This window comes from Lichenostomus cassidix, chromosome 17, assembly GCF_008360975.1.
Source record: "Lichenostomus cassidix isolate B80296 chromosome 17, HeHo_3.0, whole genome shotgun sequence".
Taxonomy (NCBI): domain Eukaryota; kingdom Metazoa; phylum Chordata; class Aves; order Passeriformes; family Meliphagidae; genus Lichenostomus; species Lichenostomus cassidix.
The window spans coordinates 1,314,642-1,333,189 of record NC_139497.1 but is presented as its reverse complement, the minus strand read 5'-3'; the positions used below and the strand labels follow the sequence as shown (position 1 = coordinate 1,333,189).

The 18,548-nt window shown below is 39.8% G+C and overlaps 1 protein-coding gene across 5 annotated transcripts in view; it reads right to left on the bottom strand.

Moving 5' to 3' along the window:
- Nucleotides 1-18,548, bottom strand: part of DENND1A (DENN domain containing 1A) — a 142,839-nt gene that overhangs the window by 39,826 nt on the left and 84,465 nt on the right. For all 5 annotated transcript variants that reach the window (XM_085076713.1, XM_085076715.1, XM_085076712.1 and 2 more), the window contains exons 12-13: nucleotides 17,281-17,382; nucleotides 10,894-11,019 (exon numbers count right to left, since the gene is read on the bottom strand). In XM_085076713.1, the coding sequence (XP_084932839.1) occupies nucleotides 10,894-11,019; nucleotides 17,281-17,382 (228 nt within the window). The remainder of the gene's footprint in view (nucleotides 1-10,893; nucleotides 11,020-17,280; nucleotides 17,383-18,548) is intronic.

Here is an 18,548-nt window from a genome sequence, read left to right as displayed (position 1 = left end):
AAATATCTCCAACAATAACTAGCACTTTATCTTACAATGCAGATGTCAGATGAATGAATTGGATGATAAAATTGCTTTGCAGTCAGCATCCCACTATATTTAATAATTCTGCAGATATATTGTAAAGACCAAACCCCATGGGGCTATAGAGGTTTTTACAAAAGCCTGAACTAAGCCCCTTGCCCAGTAGTGAACACCCTGTGCTTTAGCTTCCTCTGCTCTAGAACAACATGTGCACAAAGAGTTTTTGGACAGGTCCAGAAGTGCTCAGTGAAGGGGGTGTTTGCATATTAAACAAACCTGAACCAAGGTTTCTCCCAAGTATCTCTCCAAATTCCCTCAAACCAATAAAAGCTTCCTCAGCATCGCTCGATCAAGTCCTTGGCAGGATTACTGCCTATCCTACATAGAACACTCCATGTTTATTTTGAACCTTTGCTGTTACAAACCCCACTTGACTGCCTGTGGTTTCTTATACTGGAAGAAACAGTGAGGAGTCACTCCTGATCCTCCTCCTTCAAACTGTCAGGGAGAGCTTTCCCCATAAATAATGCTACAAAATTGACTGACATTCACAATATCTCTGGTATTCAAATCAGCAGACTGGACATTTTATGGGGAAAATGTGCAGTGATGTCTGTAAGCAAGAGGTAAGTGTGGTCAGCAGTCGAGTAAGTACATACAAGTGTCTGAATTAACCAGAGGAAAGGGCAAACCAGAACTACACTGCATTTTTGTCAACAGTAACAACCTTTTTTTCCCTGAAGTCTAACTCCCCACCATGATGAGATATGTGACAAAAGCTGGTCTGCAGAGACAGCAAACTGTCCAGAGGAGTGATTCCAAGATGTGGCACAATTTCTGCACTGCTTTCCTGATCCTGAGACATGTTCCATTGTTCCTTAGCCATGCACACCCTTCATTTCAGTAATTAGCTGTCAGCACGGCCCGACAGCAACTTGGTATTGTCTGCTCAAATTGTATTAATGAAATGCAATCCACTAAATGTCCTGGATGCACATCTGTAATTGTGTTACATGGAGAGGCTGGGGACAGGGGCAAACTGCAGCTTCTAAACAGGGCACTGTGATCAAGCACATTAATCTGTTATTTCTTAGGGATTTGACAACCAATTAATACTACAGGGCTTCCTATACAGCAGTAAGAACCAGTGATCCAATATCCAGCAGTATAAGCTGTGCCTACCATTTGTGAACACAACACCCTTAAAGGCAGAGACACAAGGACTACAGGTTGCAGCATTCCAAGTCCTTTTTGTATTTAAAGATTCAGCATCTCTGTGTTGAAACCTAAATGTAGAACACTCAGTGTATACACCACAGCAAGGAAAATCAAATAAACCTCAAGATCTTTATCAAACAGCTAAGTTTTTGATGTTTGAAGAATACAAAATGCAATTGATGAGTCCTTGTAAAACCGATCCTTGTCAGTCAAGACACTGCACTATTTTCTGTTTTATGTTCTCCATCACCAAAGACTTTTCGAAAGAACAGGGTTTGGACAAGATGAAAAAGAAGAAACAAGAAAAACACATAATAAAGATATCCTGTGGGTATAATAATCTTTGGAAAACTTTCATGTCAGTTCTGACTGCAAAATTGCTATTAATGTTTAATTAAAATTGAGCACAATAAGCTATGACAAGATAATGGCTGGGAAACATGGCTTTAGGGCAGAGTGAGGATATCTGGAACTCCGGCTGGATGCAATGCTTTATTTTTGGCTACATTTGGCAACTATTGAGACTTCTGAAACACAAATTAATTATAATGATCCACAGAAATTCACAGAAGAGGAAAGAACAGCACTGTATTTCAGTTACCTCAGGATCTGTAACATATGCCAAATAAGTCAGAGATTTTTAGGACCCCAATACCATCTAACCCTTAATTTCATTCATGTTCACACCCACACCGAAGAACACTCTTTTTCAACTAGGAAGTCTCTGCAAGCCCCTCCTAAACAACTAAATATTTTGTTACTTATCGGAAAATAAATAAGAAGTCTTCTTTATTTTTCATACATTCTTGAGAATATGTTGAGAATATGTAATAAATTATTGCTTGACAAATGGGGGATGAGCTTTATCCATACAAGTACAGACGGATCCTAAGACAAACTAATCACACATATAATCCTCACAATTGGCTTTCATTTTCACCATTAATCCTCCTTAAGAAAAAGTGTTCTGGACATACAGACTTTAGCTACTGCTTGAAGAGCTTCACCTAAATAATTCTTTGATATATTTTTCTTTTCATTGAGCACCAGGAGTAAGCAAAGTACATATATAATCTACTGCTTTTAAAGTGCTCTCAAAGCAAAATCTTGGCACCTTCATTTCCACAGTACTTCTAAGAATGCTGTATTAGTTACTAGCTCTGAGTAACACTTGATGCCAAATTAATGTAATATGTGGAAATAATGTAATGTCAATAACAACTTTAACACTTTAAGAATCAACAACATATATTTATGACATATATATAACAGGCAAACAGTTACATGAGATCTACTATAAAATTTCTTATTATTTAAATGACTAAACTAAATACTGCACCAGGAATTATTTAAAAGGCAGCTATACTTGGACACAAGAGTAACCTTTAAGGAGTTAAAACGTCCTCAACTACAAGTCAAGTTGAAACTCATTTAATTAGGTTCTGTATTTGAAAAAATGAAATAAATTCTTTCATTAACTAAACCAAACTCCCTTAAAGGCAACAATATGTTCCCTCTCTGTCAGGACAGAGCGCAATGAAATCTTTATTTTAATTGGGGTTAGCTAAGGGGCCATTTGGCTTCAGATGCTTTGTTTATCAGCCCTAAGCTTTACAGCTTAGCCAGGACTTGAAATATTTTATTACAGAATTATTTCATTAAAATAAATAAATATATATAGATATATATATGTATACACTCTTCCAAGGAGTTTTTTTATAGAGATAATTTTAAGTGTGTGTTTTGAAAAGCCCAAATCCAAGGTACCTTGAAAGCATCCCCTGGTTTCCTTTAGCTCTCCTGGATTTGGATCTCCCTGGCAAATGCCTGTTCCCAAGGTTTCTGCAGCTCAGCCTTCCAGCAGAGGCAGCTGCACAACAAGGGCTCTCGCCGTGGCCCTGACTGCACTGACCAAGGCAACAAAAAACTCCCTTCAGGGAGGGGATTTTAAACTGTCATAGGAAAGTCTTGGGCCTGAAAAGCTTGCAGCTGATCACTTCAATTTTAAGATAAAGAAAATGAATTCTTATTTGGTGGATGATACTGTTTTCCTGCAATAAACTAATTTACAAATCTCAGACATCTCCAGTAATGCAGTTACTGAAAATCCTACGGAAACAGCTATCAAAGGAAGGGACAGTGAACAGGAACTCTGCAAAATCACAGCCCCAGTTCATTTCAAAGTGCAGCTAAAATTATTGCAATAATCCAGAAAAACTTCCTGTATTATTGTGAGGACCAAGCTTAAGCTGGATTTTGGACTTATTCCTTATTAAAACTCCAAGCACTAGGAGTCTTCCTAAAACCAAAATTAAATGAAAAAAAGAAGAAATAAAGAACACCCCAAGCCTATTTTCCATAAATGAAATACATCTAACAGTACTTTCATATTATTTTCTCCTGGATCACTGAAATGTGATGTGACAGATGCTTTTTTTTTCCCTTCAAATTTATAAACCTGATATAATTTGTAATTGTCTTCTGGAGGCCACTGGTGTTCTGTTGCTAGTTTTATACATGTTACATAACACAGCACACCACATACATTAATTTAGTTTAAAGCTATGCCAATAGCATGTTATTAATTCCAGTTTAAGAATTTGACAATATTTTAAAAACAAAACTTAGTCTTTGTTTTGTTATCAGAAATAAAAGCACTGCTACTGACTCCAGAAGAATAAAGCTTAAATCAAACTAAACATTGAGATTTGTGCATCTTTATGCTACCTTAAAGAAAATATGGCAATTCTAAATTAAATGTATTATTCATATATATTTTTTTAATTTCTTCTCTAGACAGCTTTGTGCATATCAGCTCTGTACTGTTTTCTCATGAGAACTATAATAAATGAGCTGCTTCTGCAACTTCACAGCAGGTATTTTGATTTGAGAGTAATCACAGTTTTCTCTACAATCTTTATACAATTTATGTCCTGATCATCTAACAAATAAGTAAAAGACTTAAATTGACATCAATATGTGTACCTTTCTCTAACAATGCGAACTAATTGTATATCTCTAAATGAGAAAAATGTTTATTAAAAAAAAAAAAAGAGTGAATATACCAACTATTGAGTTCAAAGCAAAGACACCACATGTGTCTAAATAAATATCAAGGAAGTGTCAGAGGTAAATGAGGAGAGACCAGGTGAAATGTGTGTGATGTGTTAATTGTATTAAAAAAAAATAATAGAGCAAGACAGAGAAGCTGAACTTCCAATTATCATAATGGTATCTACTTCACAACACATTTTCAAACTTGAAAGAGACATTTTAAACCATAGGAATTCTGAGCAGAATACCTCCAGCTGTGCTCTGCATAAATCTTGCACGCTGTACATACACAGTTTATTTAAATACCAAGTAAAGTTATGACTTACAAAATGCATATTTCAGTCACAATAGAATATCTGTCATTGCCAGAGCTGCTACTCACTGAATGAAAGGCACAGAAAACAATGAATTAAATTAGAAAAAGATAAGAAAGGACAGAATGCTTTCATTTGACATTTTACCAGACTGAAGTAGCGTGTGTTTTAAAGAACAACACACTTATCTGCCCTCTGCAGAGTTCATATTTTTTGTGCTCCCCAAAACAGAATAAAGAAGGAAAAGGTGGTCCTCAGTGTGAGACTAAGTTTTGCCTATCCAGCATTTTGGCCATGAGCCAGAATTGGTTTTTCACTAATGCCCTGCCCATACCAAACCAATGGTATTTGTGGAGAGCAGTTGCCCAGCTCTCTGATGCCATGCAAGAGCCAAACCAGAAAGGGGCCTTGGTCCCCTCCGTGTTTCCCAGTGCACACAGAGGGATTGCTAAGCCCCAGGCAGTGCCAGAATCTCCCCTGTGGCCACAAGGGAAGTGCAGCTCCGGAGGATGGCAGGGCTCCTGTGCTGGCTGCCATGGAAGCAGCCACACTCCACTGTCAGTCCTGGCTCACGAGCAAAGGGCTCGTTTTGCCTTTAGCCCCACTGCATTCCAGGCATCACTGCAGGAGCTCTATCATCCAGCTATGCCAATCATTACAGCTAATTGTGAATTACTGCCTTTCAGCTGCCTCCTTCAGTACCACAGCAGTACAAATTGTACACTCCCATTTATACACAATATACAATGTGAAAGCCAAATGTGGCATGACTTCTCTACTATGTTTCTAACCTGATCAAATATTCTAATTTTTATCATAATTTCACCACTTTTGTCTGCTACTGAAGGCTACTTTACAAATCCAAATCCCAAAATCTCTTCCCCTATCTTCTGTTAAGGGAAGTGATACTTTTTCTTCAGTTGTACAGCTGCTCATACTACTGAGAATGTTCATTTCACTCCTTGCCTATCCGCCTGAAAGATCCTTGGGGTGGGGTTTCTCATGGGGTTGTGTGTGTTGGGTTGTTTTTTGTTTTTCCCCTAATACCAGATACAACAGCTCATTTGAAAAAATACAGTCACTGAGTGGCTCACACAGAAGCTGAATTCAAGGGTGATGTTATTTTCTGCTTGGTGTTTGTTTACGTGGCTCGTTGTTCCCCTCTAAGTCCCCTGCGCTTTATTAGTTCAGGAAATATCTCCAGGTTCTCCTGCATGGAGGCATTTGCACGAGGCTTTGCACTTGCAATTAGAACTGAAGTATCAGGAGACAATGCAGTGAAAACACAGACAAGAGTCAGCCTAAAACAAACAACCAAAGGCTTGAAACAAATTGAGAAGAAACAAAACCAAGTGCATCAAACAGCACAAACTGCAGAATCAGGTGTGAGAGGCACAGCCGAGTAAGTGAATATCCAAATCCTCGCACAGCAAAGCTGACAGACCACGGACTGCTGCTCACTGCACAGCCTGCCCTGTAACAGGGAGATTGAGAGGCTTTGGAACAAAGCTCCTTTATTTCTGCAGCACCACCACAGAAGATGCAGAGTGACCTGATCCAGGCTGATGGCTGAACACACAACTTCTATGGGGGGTTGCAAAGTTACTAAGACAAAACCCAAGACAGATCTCAGCCTGCTCAAAGGTTCCACAAACTAAGAGACCACAAAAACCTAAACATCACCATGAAGCAGGAAAACATTAGTAATCTCAAAGCAGACCTGTACCCATTTTGACACCACACTCAAAGGAACTCACGTTTCAGCTATTCCTGCATGGAGAGATGCAGAGCACCCCATCGTTTACTTTCGGGAATGTTCCTAGACCCAAAACCATTCCCATGATGGATCTGAGGGGGAATGGGGGTCTCTGCTATTTTTGTTTTGATTTGGGTTTTGTTGGATTTTTACTTTAACATGTATGATGGACAGGGAAGTTTGCCTTAACCTTTCAGGGCAGAAACACCACAATCACCAGAGGATCATGTTAACTTCCTCAAATATTACTTTTTATTACCTTCCCCTCAGAATCCTGGGCTCCCCCTCCCCTTAGTGTGGCATACAGAACTAGATAACATAGGATCTTATAACAGTTTGGAAATTACAAAACAATTCTATTTACTACATACCAGACTGCTAGAAGAGATTAAAGAAAATGTCTTTTCAGGTTCATTAACATATGTATATCTCAACAGACTTAGATGTAGAATAATAAATGCCATTTTGAAGAACAGTAACTGCTTGTTAGTAAAAGAGCCATTTTTAAGGTTTAAAACAGCAAAAGCAGAAATTTGTCTATAGCAACAGTAAGGCTCAGAGAGGAAACAGCAACAGAATTGAAATGAAAACAAACATCACACAGAAAACAAACAAAACTGTGTTTCCCCACTAAATCTTTTCCAGTCAGTGACTGTGAATTTGGGTTAGTACAGCTTCTACAGCACTTCCTATGGATGGTAAAACACAGGAATAGTTACAGTTGATTTTTAAGGGAGGTTGCTGAAACCTCGGGTCTTTAAAATGTCACAAAACACAGAATCTTCAGAGTAGGAAGAAAAAAGTCTTAAATTTCAGTTCCAGAATATACAGAAACTCAATTTATCTCCATCTTTATCACAAAAAATCAGATTTTACACACTGTCACTGTCAGTGCTGTTCTCATTGTCTACTCCTACCTGTTAGTAAAGTCACTAGGATGACATTTAGAAATTACTGTCATTTAGGCATCGCTAGACTGTCTCTACAGGCATGGATTTGAGAGCTCAACCACATGAACAGGAAAAGAGTAGGGATGGGTGGGAGAAAATTCCTATTTCTATACATCAGCACTGACTTTAAAAGGAACAAAGAAAACTGCAAGTAAAACAAAAAGTTCTACTGAACAAGCTTCTGCTCACTGTTTCTCTTACAGCTTGGGGCTCATTTTAACAGGTCTGTGCACAAGTTATATAAGCATAAGGGATCATCCTTGTTCATATTTTCTACAGATGGACAAACACTCCTAAAGCTCTGAACTATGGAGGCAGCTCTGGTGACAGGGAAGTATCTACTCCACATGCAGTGTATGCCTTTAAAATATACATGCAAGGAAAAGAAGCTAGGCAGAAGATGGCCATGGAGAGGAAGGAACTGGGATGTGGCAATTACTGGGAGTTGGAAACAACTATTTACTCTTCTGCTGAATAACTTAAAAAACTAATTCACCATGGCAACAATCATACTTCATAGCAGATAAAGCACTGAATGCTACAAAGCCTTTGCAAAATGAATTATGCACCAGTACGTAGCGTGCACTTGCTTTATATTACTGCACACACATTCCAACAAAATTTCCTTTTTGACTCATCTGGCATTTGCTTTTTTATTCTGACCAAATATCACTTCTTTTCTGACTCTGATCTCATGGATCTGGAATTGTTGAAGGAATTTATTATGTTCTGTTCAACAGATTCATATAAAATAATTAATGCATTAATTATCTCCTTCAGTCAGATTGAGTGTTATGTCGAAAAGGTAAAAAACCTATTTCCTCCTATTCATAATGGTTTCTTCTGCCACCACTGCTCAAATTGCATTGTATTAAGAGAAAATTTGTATCAAAATTACAATTTTGAAAATTGGTAGTACATTGTCTTCTGTATTTAAAACCAAAATATAAATTATCAGGCTTTGACAGGACAACAGACCTTAGGCAGCAACATGCATATAATATACATTCCAACATCCAGTGTAGTTCAGCTAAAGCACTGCGACAACTGAGTATATAACACATCTCTGAGTCTCAATAAGTAATTTCACATTAGATCAGCAATTCACGAATTATTAGAAAGTTGCTGTGTTCGTGCAGTAAGAGGGGAACAAAGCCCACAAGGCTGAGGCTGCAGCAGCAGCAGCACCACCCTAGAGCCCACATGTCGTGCTGGGTCACACCCACACTCAGTGCCCTGGGTCAGCCCCACCCGGAGCTTACCTCGACCCACAGGTGTGCGTGGGGTTTGTTCTTCACCAACACTGGGAGAGAGTCCGACTGAATGCCTGGAACCACTAGGTGTCAGCAGAAGAAAGTGCACGGCCGCGGCTCCCATCCCGAAAATCTGAGCCTCGCTTCCCAACATCCCCCAACTGCTCAGTCCTACAAAGCACCTTTACACACACCTTGTATTCACACAGTAAGTCTGCTGAGGATGACCTCCTTGTGTGAATTAAATATTTAGAAGAGATAAAAACATACCCTCTGCAAATGGCAACAAAAATTGGGAATCTGAAGAAAGTCATTCAAGTGAACAAAATGCTCACACTGGTGTCACTGGTAGAAATTGAAGCCAAATGCATGAAGATAATCTGCCTCAATACAGCCCAGTGAACACCCTGCTGCTGCTGTGTTTGACTGTACTTAATAGCAACAGAGCTTTGTGGGGGCTGTAAGTACATCACACCCAACAGATACTCTTCTGTATTTAAAAACTGGCTTAGTGCAGCTATGGGAAATACAGTAGGAAACAGCACTGCATCAGTTATTTTGTCAAGTAAATATTACTATTACTATTATTACACAACCTTGTACCTCTAGAGTTAAAACCTCTGAACAGAATAAGAGCTCTTACTATGCTAAAGTGTAATAATGTGAATTTACATCCTGCTCTGACACACATTCTGGGCCTACACAGAATAATGAAAAATAGATTCACACCATTTAACCCAAAAAGTCAGCTCATAACAACGAGACAGTCCATGAAATTAAACTGTCTTATAAGACAGAAACTATGAAAGGAGGAAAAGCTGCTGCTTCTTTGAATTTATGTCCTAATTATCAATGATTTTAAACGAACAGTCAGATTTCCTGAGTTATGGGACGTGAAATGCAAAGAACCACCTCACCTGGTATTGCTTATGCCCTGTATTTACTCCATGTGAAGGTGATACATGAAACACTTGCAAATTTTCTTTATCTAAATCTACTACTGAAACATGAAATCAGAAATTAAGTTTTGATTTACAAAAGGACTTGGGAAAGAAAGCCCTGAAAATTTCCACTTCCTGATTATTAAAGTAGGTTTTATGACATATTTGTGCAGCTATGTTTACAAGTTTTCTTTGATGGAATGATGAGCAAACCAAACCATTTCTGCTACTTCCTCAGGTTAGCTGTCCCTCGAAGTTTCTAGGGGTTGTGCCACTGTCAACTCATTTCAGATGTTCATCTTTAACATTCAGCCTTCAAAATACCAGATGGTATTTCCAGAACAGCAATTTAAATTTTTATTTTCCTTCATAAACCCCTTAACTAGTTAATCTCACACACACATCCAGGCAAAGCATACACCAATATTCCCAGAGTTGCCTGGCAACTACAGGGAGGAGCAGTGGAGAACAAGGAAGCCTGCACGGATGGAGGGGAGTCAGTGTCTCCCCAGCAGGGATAAAGGAGGCTCACAGCCAGAGCGCCTCGCTAGTTTCATCTTTGTCATTTATATGGACCTCATTTTATATACCTCCCATTATTTCACCTGAGATGCTTTAAAAGCCCAGTTCCTACACCCAGACATACACACACACAGGTCAACACAATTCATTTTTTATACACATACGGATTCCCTCAGTAAGATGGGGAAGGACTTGTGCTGACTTAAAAAGTAATTTTTGAAACCGGAATATGCATCATAAATGAAATTATTTGATGGGGATAACTGGCTGTTTAAAAGTCAGGGTGAGCTGTGTTTTCCTCCTGGCTTTAAAAATAACAAGACAAACTACAGTACTGAAGAGACTTTAGCTCCTGAAACATCCTCAAGAAACACTATACATGTAGCCCAACTTTCGGCCATGTAACCATTTAACATCATGGTTAAAATTATATTTATTACGTGTCTGCAGGCCAGATCTCTTCATTAATCTTCAATGAGCAGGAGAGTGGCAAATACACCACGTTTTAACACAATAACACAATGAAAAGATGGGTTTTTCAGGGCAGGAAATGGTCAGCTCAGCACTAGCCTCTTATGATCATTAATTTATTCTTTATCATCTTTCCTCTAATTCAACTGCCTTCAAAACCACCAAGCAACACCCACACCTTTCCATAAGAAGGTTTTTCCCTGTGTGATGGATCATGCTTGTTGCACCTCTTTCATTTTGGAGACTTGAACATTGTTTTCAGTACTAGTCAGCCAAAGAGCCACCACGCTGACCTCAGTAAAAGCAGGTTATGCTACACTTTGAATTGTCAGGTTTTTTCTCCACCACAGCTGCAGATTTACATCTTATGCCTACTAATTGCCTACTTACAGGTTCAATTTTCAGGGCGTTTCTGTAGCTCCCAAAGAAAGCTGCTTGTGCTTTTAGAAACGCTCTTGCAACACCATCTCCAGTGGTTGTAGAGACTTTCTTCAATCTGTTCTTCAGTGCAGAAACCTGAAATCACACAGCAGGTCTAGATCACTCTCATATCACAAACAAAGCGTAACACATTGGGGCACAGCTAAATGAAAAATGTGCTAACCACAGCAGCAGTTATGACAAAAGGCGACATTGTGAATTCAGAGTTGAATTTTTCAGTTCTAAAAGCATTACTTTTCAAGCTGTTTTGCTTCTCTAAGATATTATTGGATTCTATTCAGAAACCAATAGGACACTAAAAGCTTCATTGAACCTTCCCTCCTACTTAAAATCCACTGTTAACATGCTGTTGAGTACTCTTTTAAAGGCAGTCCATGAAACTGTGTCATTCTTGATTAGAATCCATGAAAGAACTGCAGCTAAATTAATTCAAACATCAGATTAATAAGAGAAACCGCTCTACACAACCAGGCCATCCCTCACCACCAAGGTTAAGAACAAATCCTGGAGGTCTGAAAAATTTGTCACAAACGCAAGGGGTTTTTAAGGTTATATTCCCTCGTATTTCAGAGGCTGGATGGGAAGCAAGCCGATGAGGGCTGTTTGTGTCAGTAGAAGTCCCTGGGCTGGCCCAGCTGCCCTCCCGCTGCCCCTCAGCAGCACTCGGGGAAACAGGGAGACATGGACCCCTGAGCCACAGCCTCCAATTGGGAAAATTCACTTAACGTATTGCCAATTAAAATACAGATAGGGAGAAACAAAGACACAAACTTAAACACCTTCCCCCGCCGCTTTTTCTCGGCTCAACTCCCCGCCCCGTTCCACCTCCCCTCCGCTGACATCAGTCCCGACAGCTCCTCCCGCCGCTCTTTACTCACACTTTTCCTCGCTCGCTCGTGGGGCTTTTTGTCTGTTTTTACATATTTTTGAAGTTGTTTGCCGAGGCCGAGGCCGTGCCCGGGAGCCGCCGGCCGTGTCCTGCGCCGGCCACCCCTCACGGCCCCATAGAACCCCTCACGATTCCCTCACAGTTATCTCACAGCCCCTCACGATTCCCTCGCAGCCCCTCAGAACCCCTGATGATTCCCCCATGGTCTCTCCCAGCCCCTCACAGCCCTCCGAACCCCTGATAATTCCCTCACGGCTCCCTCAGAACCCCTCACGATTCCCCTCACGGCTCCCTCAGGACCCCTCACGATTTTCCTCACGATTCCCTCACGGCCTCTCCCAGCCCCTCAAAGCCTTTGGCGCTGCAGACAGAACAGGACAAGCTGAGGTTGTGACACAAATCTCACACAACTCAGAGCTACACAAACCCAACTGCCTAGGCACTGGGTATTGAATGAAATTCAGGTGATGCTTTTAGAGGCTGCAGCCATGCCATGTGCAAAGTCTGAGTTTAGTGAGATACCTGACACAAAAACCAGGCAGGAGCCACAATTTCAGGAGGAAAGCAGAACAGCAGGAGATCCCCAGTTATCCCGATTTGTGAGAGAACATGACTGACTCCATAAATATCCATATGATGAATTTAACAGAAAGAGCCAATAACGAGCAAATCTTCCTTTTTCAAATGCCATACTGAAAATCTCCATGGGGTAGCTCTCTGTACTTCACACTAGGCAAGAAATGCTGTAGGAATATTATTACCAGAGTGAGCAGATCTCGTTGTAGTGACCATAACTAACTGTTTTCAGAAAGTAAGAATTACACCTCATAAAATGTAAGCCGATGGTTCAAATGCTCAAATTAACTTTCAAGACCTTCCCATCCTCCAGCTCTCAATGAAATCTTGTCGTTGCCTCATCCATATCTCCAAAATCCTACCAGATGAGTTGAATTTCCTCAGCCTTGAGGTGTTGTCACCAGCCTGCCTTGGTAGCCCAAGGCAGCGTGATTTTCCTGAACTGTTCATGAACAGCTCCATCCCTCCCAAAGCACATCCCTAAACTTCCTCCGGCAGCAGTCTGGGATTTGGGGACGATGAGCACCTCGTTGTGCTCCAAGGGTGTTAAATACAGAATCCATGCCAGGCACTACTTGCTTTCCTTTTAGAACTAGATGTTATCTTTGCACTTGTGTTTACTAAAACAGTTGCGTAGACATTTCCTTTTAAATCTTCTGCAGATTCTGCTGTAAAAGGCATTTCATTATTTAGTATAACAGAAATAACCAAGAGCGTGTCCAGCGCTGTTTATAAATCTGAATGCTTATGCCAATGATCCACGCATTAATGAGCCCACAAACCCATATTAATGTAACACATGATACCAGATTTAGTCTGAAGCCTGTAAAATAAGCTCACTCCTATTCGCTGAGATAAAGTCCCTCAAGGAGTTCTCTAATTCTCTAAATATTAAAGCTTCAGCAGCTTTTCAAACCCAAACAGCACACTTCATGTTTGAAAGGGTCTAGACTTGAAGGGATGAAATATGCATTTATTTTCTATATGAACAAACGTATGTAAACCACGTAAAGACAGCTCTTAAAAGTATAATAAAATGTCCATAGCTCTGAGCAACTTTCAAATACATCTCAAACATTGTTACAGGGCATTTTCTTTAAACATTCAAGTGAAGATACAGAATGTGCCAGCCAAACAGAAGGAAAAAGCTCTAGGCTTTGTTTTAAGCAAACCAGAAGTTCAGAGGGCGGGTCACAGCCTGTCTGTGCTTCAGCTCCCCTGCTTGGGACAGAAACAAAATATTTACAGGTATTTTGCTACTTCCTTGAGCGCTGTAGGATGTCCATTTTATATATATATATGTGGCGTTACTGCAATAGGCATGTCAATTTTCTAATTAAAAAAGTTAACATATTTTAATATCCTAATGGGTAGCAGAAAAAACCCCAACAAAACCAAAACACCCTCGTGTTTACTCTCTCAAATAAATTAGTACATAATACAAAGTAGACTAAACAAGCAGAATTAAGGTTGTTTCCTGCCTAAAGAGGCAGTGATACTTTTAAAAAACCCCAAAACTGTGACCACAGAAAATGGGGATTATTTCTAGCCAAACAGACACATATACATGCAGTCTACCCTGAGAGTGTGTTTAAAGAAGATTTTTATACTTCTGGCAGTTGAGGTTTAAAGGTCCGATTTCAACTCTCACCATGTTTCAGAATGCAATCTGTGCAATGCAGCAGAATGAAATGGTTCAGTAAAGGTGCTAGTGGAAATTCTTTTAATTAGGTCCAAGGCTTTTCAGTTGTCAACATGAATAAAGCAAGAAATGTTCTATTGCAAACACAGCGTAAGAAATAAAAATGGATTCACCTTTAGGAAAATGGTTTGGCTACAGAGCTGCGGTTTGGTATTCCTGGCTGCCCTGGAAGAAGCTCACTTCCCTGTGTGCAAACCAGCAGTGCTGGCTTCCTACCTGTGGTAGCTCAGTAGAGAATGGAGTTTTAGCAGGAGCTCACAGCTGGAGCCCAAGAGCCCAGGACATTCTCTGACCCCTGTAGACCTCCCGGCTCTGCGTGATCCCCTGGCACACACCAGGCCTTCATTCAGTAACAACTACGAGCTGACAGAGCAAGCTTATGCTTTCTTCCATGTAACGTGGAGCTCTGACTACAACTATGACTAGAAGATGACACTTATTTGGAAATACATGAAAAATCCATACGGGTTGCATTAAAAAAAAAAATTACTACCCCCTCTTTGCTATTCGTTGCAACACAGACGGTGGTGTAGGAGACTTGTCAGCAGCAGATGCACTTATTGTAATCACAGTCCTTAATAAATCTCTTTTTTTAATATTGATTATTTTAAAAGGAAAGTTACTTCCCAGGGTGCTCTCATGCTGCCAGATTTCCAGCAATACAAGAGAAGCAGAAGGTGAAGGAGGGGCACTTTTTCACATTTCAAACAGTTAATCAGTAACACAGTAGTACAAACCTTGATTTTCAGGGACCTGACCTGACCAGTTCAGAAGCCTGACAGGCAGCAGTACTGCTGAGATAAACTGGGGCAAAGGAACAACTTGAGCTGACTTCTGGAACTGCCTGAATTCCATCCAGCTCCTCTGACACAAATTCTAACCGGAAAGACCTTTCACTGTGTCCTATGTTTGTTTGGATCCTAAGAATTAAAGAATAATTCGCTCTAAATTTCCAAGAATCAACAGTTTAGGTAGCAGCATCACTATGATGAAACTCAAGAACAACTCACTACCTGAGGCTCTAAAATAATCATAAGACTTCATTCACTTGATTAAAAAAGCTGTTCAAGGAGAGGGGGAAAACAGCTTTAGAAATTTTCCACTGGATTAATTACCTGATGGTGAATGCACTACAGAGAAGATGTTTTTGCTCACTGATGAATATAGATAGATTTAATTTAGCAAAGTAAATTTTGTCTATTCAGCAGTGCATTAATTGCTCACTGCTCACATTAAGTAGCAAAACTGGCAGAGTAGTTTGACATAACAGGCATTTATGATCAGGAAACCCTTGAAGACATTTTTAGTTTCTCAGATCATAAATGCATCTACTTAGACTAAGACCAGTGGGGAGACACACTCCCAAAATCTCCCAAGAAAGCAAAAAGGAAAAAAAGAAAGAAAAAGAAGTATAATGGATTGGCTTTAGTGTCTCCCTGCTGAGATGAACAACTTGATCCACTTACAGTTCCAAACACATGATGCATGAAAGAACTGACAGAAATTCAATTCTTGCACAGCAGAGCAGCTGCTCTCTAGTGGTCAAAGCCAACTCTGGAACCCTGTGAAGGGAGAGACCTGGAGGGGGAACTGCATCATCCAGGTAACTCCAACAATGCAACAGAGCTAAATCCCACATAAATCCTCAGCCCAAACATTAATTACACAACACAACACGACTCAACTTAAAGCTTTGTTGTGAGAAATATTAATCCCAGCTGTATTTATATAGGAGTTGTGAAAAAAAATACCCCACATACGCTACTGGTGAGCCCTGCCAGTTAATTGAATTTGCTGGCAGCACTTCCTCTGCTCTGCTCTCAACATCCTCCAAGATAAAATGGAGCTTTTAAATAGACCTGTGGAAAACTGAATCAAGAAATTTGAACTAATAAAACACAACTCTCTACTGTTATAAAAGTGAAGTAAAAGTAAATAATGAAAGGAAGGAAGTCTCTTAAAATTTATTACATTCCAAAGCTTGAAGTTCTGTGTTTATGGGAAAAGTCTCTTCTGATGTTCTACAGTGTGCCCACAACAGCTCCTTTAATGAAGTCTCATAAAATCTAATATAATACTTGATTGTTGACAAATCATATACATGTCTGAGGCCCCATGCTCACTGTATCCAGACATTTCTTACATAATTCCATGAAATTTACAAGTCTGTCATCCCCGGGTTGTGGATAATGGCACGAGCAGTGACCAGCTGGCAGATTTGGATGCTGGGAGTGAAATCAAAATGAAAAACTATATAAAGCCAGAAAAAATCATGGAATCAACTTTTACAGACTAAATGCTTGACTAAAGCCAAATTGTTCACAGTCAAGATGGCCCTTTCCTCCTGAGCTCCCTGTTTTTGAAGGATGAATCCCATCGGAATGCTGAGGTATCACAGCAGGAGGCACTGGGCATTCACCATTACTACAGCTTCTCCTCACACACCAGCTTATATTGAGCTCCCTGCATATCAATTTTATTTCTCAACTGCACATAAAAATGTTCAGATCTAACTGTCAGCACAATATTTCCAACTAGCAAAGGAAATCCAGATTTTCCCCTGCCACATTCTCCTAAACATTCACTCTCTGCCTTAAAAACAGCACCTGACACTCTCACTCCTCTGCTCTCTCCTCTCAGCTTCTTTAGTGGAGATGATTGCAGCAGCAAGTGGGATGTCTTTGTGTCCCGTTAAATGTCAAGTATTTATACACCATTACTATCAAGTTATTAAAAAAATGAAATACATTTACCAATCAAAAGGGTGAATGAGAAAGAAAATAAGTTCTGAATTCTAGCAGTGATTGAAGTGAATGTGAAGCATCCATTTCATATCATATCTCAGGATATAAAATGCACAAAGTTCCTTAAAGCTCACCTGGATGCAGTCACAGGAAAAAAGCCCCACACCATTTCATTTGGAAGCAAAAGTTAACTAAAGATGCAAGATCTCTATCTCATGTGAGCATTAGCTGATTTTCACAGGGAGGCTTCAATGCATGTCTGCAAATGTTTAAACAAACATTCCCAAACACTTTGGGACAGAAGGAATTGAGGTAAAGCAGTTTAGTGCTACCAACGAGAGTTCCCAGTGAGACCCCTCGGTCACACACCAAGCAGGAATTGCTGCCAGGGAATGGAACCCTTGGAAAAGTCTCTCCATACATACCACATCATTGGGGAGGCTCTGAAGATCATCAAAAGGAGTTTCCAGTGTGTTGGTGTCTACATTAAGAATCACCACATCTTCCAGGGCCATGCTTCTTACTTTCTATATGGGAGCAAATTCAGGAAAAGGGAAAGGAAAATATAAGTAGGAGGAATTACATTTTAGGCATAAAAGACACAAGTGATGGCAGAACAACATGACATTACAGAACCTCAACCTTTTTAAAAACAATCAACATTCCTGACTTCCTGTCATCATTTGTTTTATGTATTCATTTTACAATGCTAAAAAATTAACCTTCAGTTGGCAGAGGGAAGTTCTTAATATCAGGCACACTGAAATTTGTCAAACCAGAGAATCTGTGATTATTCAAGCAAAGATTTATTTCAAGCAGCTCTATTCATGTTTGTCTTAGTGTCTTTTTTTTTTTTTTTTTTTTTTTTTTTACTGACTAATCACACAGGTTTAATCTCTTCAAATAAAGCTTTGAAAATTCAAAATCAGAAAAACTGGAATTACAGAATATGGCAATTGAGGAAATATCCCAGAGACACTGTCAATAACTATTAAATACCTACCTACCTACACACAGGACCAAATGAAAGTTACTGAGCAGGAAAGTGAACAAAAACATACTCAATTTTTAATTAAGGTTTTGTGGGGCGGAGGGAATTGTTTCCTTTAAAAGAAAGGAACTGAAGTCCTAAAACAATGGCAAAGTTGAGCCTTAGGCAGCTAAATAATTACCCTCAGTTTTCAAGGCTCAGTCCTCTGTCTGTAAAGCAAACTGCTGTGTACTTAGGGCAGAAAAAAACCCCAACAACCATAAAACCCACTTTGTAGACATTTAACTTTAGGTCTTCATGAGACATTTCTTTAACTTAAATAGAAGAATATTACATTTAATGCTTTCCATATAAAAAGCACCAGCACTGCCCAACAAACCAGGTACTTTGCCTTTCAGGAACCAAAGGTCACCCCGTTGGCTGCATCTGATAAACTCTAAAGCAATCCAGGAGCCTTGCTCCTTCTAGGAGTCCGGAAGCACCAGACAAACTGATTTGCTCCTTCCTGTTTCAGAAAATTAAAAATCTCACTTATACTCAGAGGACTCTAAAAACCTCCAACAAAAAGGTCTTGCAAAGTACTTAACCAAAGCCAGAAGCTTGTCAGACTGGAGTGCTGGCAGGACAAGACAGAAGGAATGAAAGCTCTCTCCCGACTGCCACTGAAGAAGCAGCACACGTGTGGTGAATGTGCCAGGGGTG